We start from the raw sequence: 8062 nt of genomic DNA, 5'->3' as shown, positions 1-8062 counted from the left end.
TCCCTACATAACACTAAGCTCTAGTTCTGCTTAATGAGCCAGGTGATCTACCAGGGTCCTCCAAGGTCTGTAGGAGAAACCCTATCAAAGGTACATACCTACCTGCCCCATATTATTGTAATACCTGAGCACCTCAACGCTCTTATTGAGTTTATTCTCATACAACCCAGCGAGGTAAGGCAGCGCTATTCCTCCCATTTTACAGCTGGGTAGTGGAGTGACAGTGAGACAAAGTGACTTGGTCACAAGGACGGGGAAGAGAACAAGAACTGGGTACTCTAAATACCAGGGTAACACCCTAACCATTGGCCCATCCTTCCTCTCCAGCCTAGACACTGAAGCACAGCCCTGAGAACAGAGGCATCTGTTATAAACTCTGCCATGGCTTGGCCTTCAGCAAGGTGCTTCACCCCTTTGTCCCTAAGCTTTCTCCTCTTTAAAAGGGGAATAACAATACTGACCTGCTTGGAAGATGCAGGGAAATGAAGATGCCTCGAAAACATCCTGCAATGCTTGTTTGGAAGGTGCAAGCTCACTAAAAGTGTGGTTGCTGAGCGAGTGGGGTGAGCATTTTTTAGGGGTCAAAGCTGCCTCCTTAATAGGTCTTTCTCTGTCTCCTTCCCCACCCTCCCGCCCCACTATGAAAGCTGAATCAGGGCAGTGTGCGCACTGTGAAGTCCCCATCTCCACAGAGTGCCGGGGGATTTCCTTCTGCACCAAGCTCTGTTGCTCTTGGCCCAGCTCCACTGTTTCAAACACAAGCGAGGTAGTGTGAGGTTAGCCTGGCAAGGACTCCGACGGAAAGCCGAGTGTCGGCCTACGAAGCCAGCTGGCTGCCGGCTTTGTGGGACGGGGAGAAGGAGGTCAACGCCGGCTTATGGCAGAGCAGCAGGAAGGGAGAGCATAGCCGTGCTGCTAGAGACAGGTCGTTCCTTCTGTCTAGGGACTCCTCTCTGGCTCTTTGCAGAGCTGTTTATGGGCAGGGGGCATCCCTATGCCCTGCCACTACCCCTGTTACAAGGACGAGCCGAACACTACCTCTTACTGTTCTCCAACGGGCCAGAGCCTGCTGAAGGGGGGCCACGTGGAGTCCGCCGGGATAGAGCTGTGGTTTGTGTGGGAGCTGAACTGGACATCCTGTCTGCAATGCACTCAAGTCACCTGCAGAGCAGAGATGAATGCTAAATGGTTTGTCCTATTAGCTTCTAACCAGGGATCCTGGTTTTCTCTGACTTAAAAAAATCCCCAATTCTTGGTTTAAAAAAAGTAACCCCAAGTTCACATTTTTCCATGATTAACATGAAACACCACTATCTATCTATATCTAGATAGATAGATAGTGGTGTTTCATTTTAATCTATATCTATAGATAGATAGATATAGATATTTATATATCTATATAGATATAGATATATATCTAGATATATAGATACAGATATAGATCTATATACATAGATATAGATATCTAGATATAGATATATATCTAGATATATCTAGATATATATAAACAGATATATATCTATATATAGATATATAGATAGATATATAGATAGATATATAACTATATATAGATATAGATATCTAGCTATAGATATCTAGCTAGATATATCTATCTATATCTGTATATATCTATATATTAGTGGAGTTTCATTTAAATCACAGAAAAATGAAACGCCACTATATATAGATATAAATAGATAATATTATCTATCTATCTATCTATCTATCTATCTATCTTAGTGGTGTTTTATTTAAATCACAGATAAATGAAACACCACTATATCTATCTATCTATCTAGCTAGCTAGCTAGCTAGCTACCCATGGTGTTTCATTTAAATCACCAAAAAATGTGGATTTGGAGTTACTTTTTTTTAACCAAAAATTGGGGATTTTTTTAAATCAGAGAAAATCAGGATCCCTGCCTATAACCAAGCTGGGGAGGATAAGGGTCCAAATCCTGCAAACTCTTGCATATGAAACTGCAAACCCTTACACACGCTGGTGCCCCCCGTAAAACACACTGAGTTCTACTGAGGAAAAGAGAGAGAGAGGTAAGAGCTTGGGTTTAGTGGTATGAGTTGACCTCGAGCACTCGAGTGGTCTTATTACCTTCGGGAGGACAATTTACAGGAGTGCATGTGTTTGCCTTTGCAGGACCGGCTCGTGGGATTTCATTTTTATGGAGCTGGTGCTCAATGAAGACTTGATCCACAAAGCTTAGATTTGCTTAGGCTCTGGATCCAAACGTCACATTCCCGGTAGTGGAGTGTGAAGCTGTGATCTAAGCTGCTCCAGTCATTAAGCAGGATCCCAGTGTGTCGGGTGTTGTACTAACATGGAACACCAAAGATCTGACATGTAGGTGTTTGCCTGTCTACTGGCGTATCATGTCATTGTATCAGTCCTGTCTCTACAGTTTGACTATTAACCGTGGAACTATTTTCAGGGGAGAGAACAATGCTGCTCTTGGGAGCAAGGACAAATCACCTTTTTTCTGGGTTTGTACAGCTTTGGCACCATGAGATTCTGAGTTCAACTGGCAGCCTCTAGGTCAGCGGTTGGGTCGCAACCCAAATGAGGGTTGCGGGGGCAATGCCGGCAGTGCCACGCACGAAGGATGAGCCGTGCCGGGAGCTCCCCCACCCCCGGGCCACTGCCACTGCACTCCGCTCCCAGCAGCGGGTCCAGGCAAAAAAAGGTTGGGAACACTGCTGTAGGTCCTACTCTAAGGCAAAAAATAAACAATAATAGTAATAATACTTTACCAGCTAAAATCAAATGATTTTACAAATCTCTTACTAAGCAGAATAGACGAGGAACAGACATGTTTTTTAACCTTAGGATCAGCTTTTCAGAGACTCTCTACCCAGGTGAATAGCAATACCTAAAACTTACTCAGCCCTTTTCATTTGCAGGACTTGAATTCCTCTACAAAGGAGAGTAAGTAGCATTCTCCCCATTTTACAGAGGAAGAAATAGAGGCACAGAAGAGCAGCGATATGCCGAAGAGCACACGCATTCGGTGACAGAAGTGGTGGGAGAAAGACACAGGTTTGCAGATTTACAAGTCACCCCCCTACCCATGTACTAGATCTTGCGGCTCCTTCAACATCCTGGTTACAGGAGGAATGCTGCCTTTTGAACTCAGGTCTTCAGAGGCAAATACAGGACAATGTCACTTTTGACTCTTTCCACCTGAGGTGTGCAAATTTATGGCGCTCCCAGGCACATGGGTCTCTGGGATCCCAAACAGCCCGTGGATTGAAATAGTTCTCTGTTGAATACAAGCTTTTCAGTTCCCCTGTACAACCCAGACAGCAAACGCTTCTAGGCCTGCTTCCTGTCGATTCCAGCTGCTTTTTGTTGCAGGCTTGCTGGCGGCCTTGCCTTGCTGGCAGCCAACGGCCGGTGCGTGTTTTGGAACCGCGACCATCCTGCCCTTTGCTTCCGACAACTTAAGCTGCAGTGACTTTTATTCTGTTCAAAATGAAGTGGAGCATCATGCACGTTACGTGTTGGGATGTGATGGGTTGGTGTGCATCAGGGCGTGCGGGATGCCAGCAAGGATGGGGGTGTGTGTGTGTTGGGATTGTTTGTGCGTCCAGGTGACTGTGCATGTGTTTCGATTGCTGGGATTATGTTGAGGCGTCTGAGGCATATAGCACAACAGATGTCAGTGTGAGTCGGGTGGATGTACGCAGGTACATAGGCCAAACTCAGAGGTGACATAAGGTGTGAGTAGATAGCAAAAAGAGAGCGGGGAGGGAGTTAACATAGACTCATAGAAAATGTGGGTTGGAAGGGACCGCAGGAGGTCACATCCAGTCCAACCTCCTGCTCAAAGCAGGTCCATCCCCAGCTAGATCATCCCGGCCAAAGCTTTGTCTATCCGGGTTTTGAAAACCTCCAAGGATGGAGCTTCCACTGCCTCTCTGGGCAACCAGTTCCAGTGCTTTACTACCCTCCTAGTGAGAAAATCCTTCCTAATATCTAACCAAAACTTCCCTTGCTGCAACTTCAGATGGTTTAACTTACCCATTGAAGCAGAAGTGAGTGCATTGTGTGAGGGGACAGGGCAGGACATTCAGGGAACCTGGGACAGCCTTGAGTTCTGCTACCCATTCTCTCGGTTGCTTGGTCTTTGACATCTAGCACCTTCTGCCTCCTTAGCCTACAGATTATATTAGCATATACTAACTGCAGCATATAACCAACACCCCCTTAATATCAGCTCTGCATGTCACGTGCAGGAAAATATCATGCCATCCTGTCATGGTGCAAGCAACAACAGGGACCGGTCCGTCCAGCACTCTCCCTTGGGACAGGGACTAGAGGAACTAGACGGATCTTTTCCATTTCTACTTGACTGGACACAAGGGTTATAAACAGACATTGTCCAAGAAGGTGGATCAGCCATACTGGGACACATCCCAGCTGATCTGCTTCATTGGGCAAAACAGATGTTGCCCGCTGTCCTGCACAGTTGGGCCCCCGACACTTCTGGGGACAGCTGGGGCCTGATCCTGCGGGACAACCCTTGGGCACACCTCTGCCAACGGGGGAACCTTGGGTTTCTCCACTAGCAGAGGGATGATTGGGGGATTTCTAGGCACACCTCTGCAACTGGGGAAAACCAGGGGTTCCCCATTTGCAGAGACACACCCCGCGTTGGATTCCCCCAGGCACATGAGACAGATGGTGAGAGGAAAGAGCTGAGAGAAGAAAAAGAAACAGGACGAGGAGACTGCCGGGGTTCTCCTTCCACTGCTGGCCAAAAAGGTTTTAAAAGGGGAGGCGCTGGCTACAGGATGGGATGTTGAGGGCTCTGCAACAGCCAAGGGTGAGAGTTGAATAGTTCTGGCAGGAAGAAGGAGGAAAAAGAAAGTAGCACTTGGGCTGGGTTCTGGTCCCTGCTATCCTCTTTTATCCCTAGAGAAGACTTAGTCACCTCCATTCGAAGGGCCCAGAGGAGGAAGTGCTATGGCAGAGTGAGGGGGTGACAAAAATGTGGGCTGGCATTTTGGGGGGCTGGACAGCACCCACACAACTGGGTTGGATAACACCAGTCCCCCATGGGCAACTGGTGCCTCCTGAGTCTACGGGGGGGACACCTTCAGAAGATGGCATTGGCATTGTTGGCAGGGATGGGTCTGGCAAGCAACCATAGAAACTGCTGGCGGTGGCGCCAGGGGGGATGGCTCTATCAGGGGGGGCACATGCCCCCCCTCCCACCAGTCGCCTATGCCAGTCCCCCATGCCAAAGCAGCTGAAAAATGTAAACTTCATTGCTAACCAAGACAGAAGACATTTTCACCTCTCTGATGGACATCGGACACCTCCAGAGAAGAAGCCTACCTAATCTGCACATCACAGAGCAACTCTCTCGCAAAGGAATAAACTTCCAGCCTCTACCTCCCCTGTGCAAAATGAAGTTTCTTTTCTACCTGGGAGGGCTTTTATAATCTTTGAATTCTCCTCAGCCTGAAGAAGGGTGTTTGGATCCAAAAGCTTGCAAAGAAAGATTATTTTTTTTTGCTACTATTTAGTTGGTCTAATAAAAAATATTGCCTCCGATCCAAGAGCTTTGTTTATCTTTAAAGCAGCTGAATCCATTTTTTCTCATTAAAACAGAAGAGCCCCCCAACTGGTTTTGTAAACTCAGATAACAAGGCCATTGCTGGGCTACTGTACCAGCAGAAGGCAAAGAAAATATGCTTGCTGCCCTGCTGTGCGCTCCTGGGGAGGGACTGGAGATTAGTCTGCCACTGGGATCTCCCAATGCCCCTCCTGTTCTATGGGACTATCTGGTCTTGGACAAAGTATTGTCTGGCCACACCTTATCTGAGGATTTGATATCCATGCTAGGAGGGGAAAATTAATGGTTAGATCCTTCATAGTGCAAAATGTACCCTCCAGCAAACCCCAGGGGGACTATCAGTAAATTAAGAAAGAAAGATCTATGTTACCCACTGGTTGTGGGGCAGGCTGGAAACAGGACATACAGAGGTATTGTATATAGTAAGGCCCCTTTAGGCTGCTCTGACTATAAACTGGCTGTGAATTCATTCCCAAATCAGAGCCCTCTTACACTGCCGTAGTGGTATATGGGGGCTTTACTCTAAAGATGAGTCTAACCCATAAAGTCTATTTCTCTAGTTTTACCCCACAAGGAAACCATCCTGCCATGAGCAGGGAGCTGGACTAGATGGCCTCAGGAGGTCCCTTCCAGCTCTGCTATGATCCTAGGATATTTCTCATGGTTTGCTCAAGGAATATGTTTGCACCAACCCCTCTGCTTGGTGTAGAGGAGAGGGGTCTAGATAGAGAGGCTAGGGATAGAGACTCTTTTGGAGGCAGCACCAACTCCCATGTGTTGAGGAAGCTCTAGAGCAATTGCCACATCCATCCAGGGGAAGTGGAAGGTGCTCTTGTCTGCCTTTGCTCTGGAGATTGCATGGGGGGATGCTGGACAGTTCGTCAACATAAGCACAGTTCCCCATGTCCGTGACTGCTTGCAGAAAACCCATTGCATCACAGCACAGCAAGGTTTACATCACAGTGTGACCACACTTCCCCATTTCTGGCTAAGATATCATCAAAGCAAAGACATGCAAGCATTTTGGCATTGCAAGACGGTGGGTTTTTTGGTTGTTTGGTTGGGTTTTTTTTGTCTGCAGTTTAAATGCAGACAGATGGTAGTCCCTAAGGATGCTGTCTTAATTACAGAGGCCTGGATAAGCACTTGACTTATGAATGTTCCTTCTCTGAGAAACCTCCACCCTTCCACAATACATTCCTCCTTTGTACATGCAGAATGCCTCTGTTGTTGTTGTTGTTGGAAAGAGGCAAGGGAGCTCAGTGTGGGATCTCTTAGAGATTAAATAATCTGAATGCAGGCTATAAATCTGCCCAGCTCATTCCAATTAAAGTCAGCAGAGAGACTCCCATAGATCTGAATGGGAATTTGACTTGTATCCAAGTAGGGCTTATGGCTACCCACAACTTTAACCAAGGGATATGGCTTCTGGAGAGTACAGCTCCTAGCATGCACTGTTCCATCTCCATTTGATCATTCATATTCCAGTGGAGAAGTGCATGTTGGGACCCATCAACTTTGCAAGGTACAATTCTGTGATAAAGATTAGGGGATCTGCTTTGCTTTATAGGAGGCCATAGTGAGTAATAATGGCCTCGGCTGGGCAAACATGGAGGCTCACCAGTCCGTTGCAGTTGCTGATGGCGACTTTCGAGTTCAGGTATCGATCTTGCAAGTGGCCTGCATAGTGGCAGTCCTCGTGGAAGTCGTGCTGCCAGTCCATCCCGTCTCGTTTCCAGTACTCCACCGTGAAGTGCTCAGCCAGCAGGTTCGAATGCAGCGTCAGGTTGAGGAGGAACTGGGTCCGGTGGGCAGAGACCTTGTAGAAGACCTGTTGCTCAGATGGCTCATAGGACAGGGAGCCCAGGCTGCGCCGGGGGCGTTGTTTCAGCTGGCTTCTCATGTCAAAGGTGAGGAAGTCCCCGTTTTGGTCCACTTGGATGGGAAAAGCGATTTCATAGTGATCGAGGCTGGAGAGGAACTCCTCTGGCGGGCAAAACAAACACAACAGCAGTGACTAGCTAGCTACGCAATTTGGCCAACAGACACAATGACGTAGGGTCATGGTGGGCAACAATGGGTAATGACTCCATCAATGAAAAGTCAGTGCAATTCTCAGCTGCTTCGCCATGTCACGAAGAAAGAAGGAGACCGGCTCTTTCTCCAGAGTAAAGCTGCAGCGAGAATACGGCACGCTCTCTGGGATAGATGTTCAACGTTTTCCACAATGGAACCAGTTTCTCTCCTTAGACTCCCTCCCTGGTATTCCTCTTCTCTCCAGCTGGGGACTCCCTTTCACACAGCAATTTGGGGACATTGCTAAAGTGATCACCATCGATCCTGGTTTTCTCTGATAAAAAAAAAAAAAATCCCCAATTTTGGGATTAGAAAAAGTTACCCAAAATCCACATTTTTCCATGATTAAAATGAAACACCACTAATATAAAGATATCTATCTATCTATC

General features: G+C 47.2%; 1 protein-coding gene across 1 annotated transcript in view; it reads right to left on the bottom strand.

Moving 5' to 3' along the window:
• The window catches only part of ADAMTS10 (ADAM metallopeptidase with thrombospondin type 1 motif 10), a 96702-nt gene that overhangs the window by 60713 nt on the left and 27927 nt on the right, over positions 1–8062 (bottom strand). The window contains exon 3 of the mRNA XM_006035509.3: positions 7219–7583. Coding sequence (XP_006035571.1) covers positions 7219–7583 — 365 coding nt within the window. The remainder of the gene's footprint in view (positions 1–7218; positions 7584–8062) is intronic.

The sequence above is a fragment of the Alligator sinensis genome, unplaced genomic scaffold (assembly GCF_000455745.1).
Source record: "Alligator sinensis unplaced genomic scaffold, ASM45574v1 scaffold1457_1, whole genome shotgun sequence".
Taxonomy (NCBI): Eukaryota; Metazoa; Chordata; order Crocodylia; family Alligatoridae; genus Alligator; species Alligator sinensis.
This window is presented reverse-complemented; position numbering and strand designations above follow the sequence as displayed.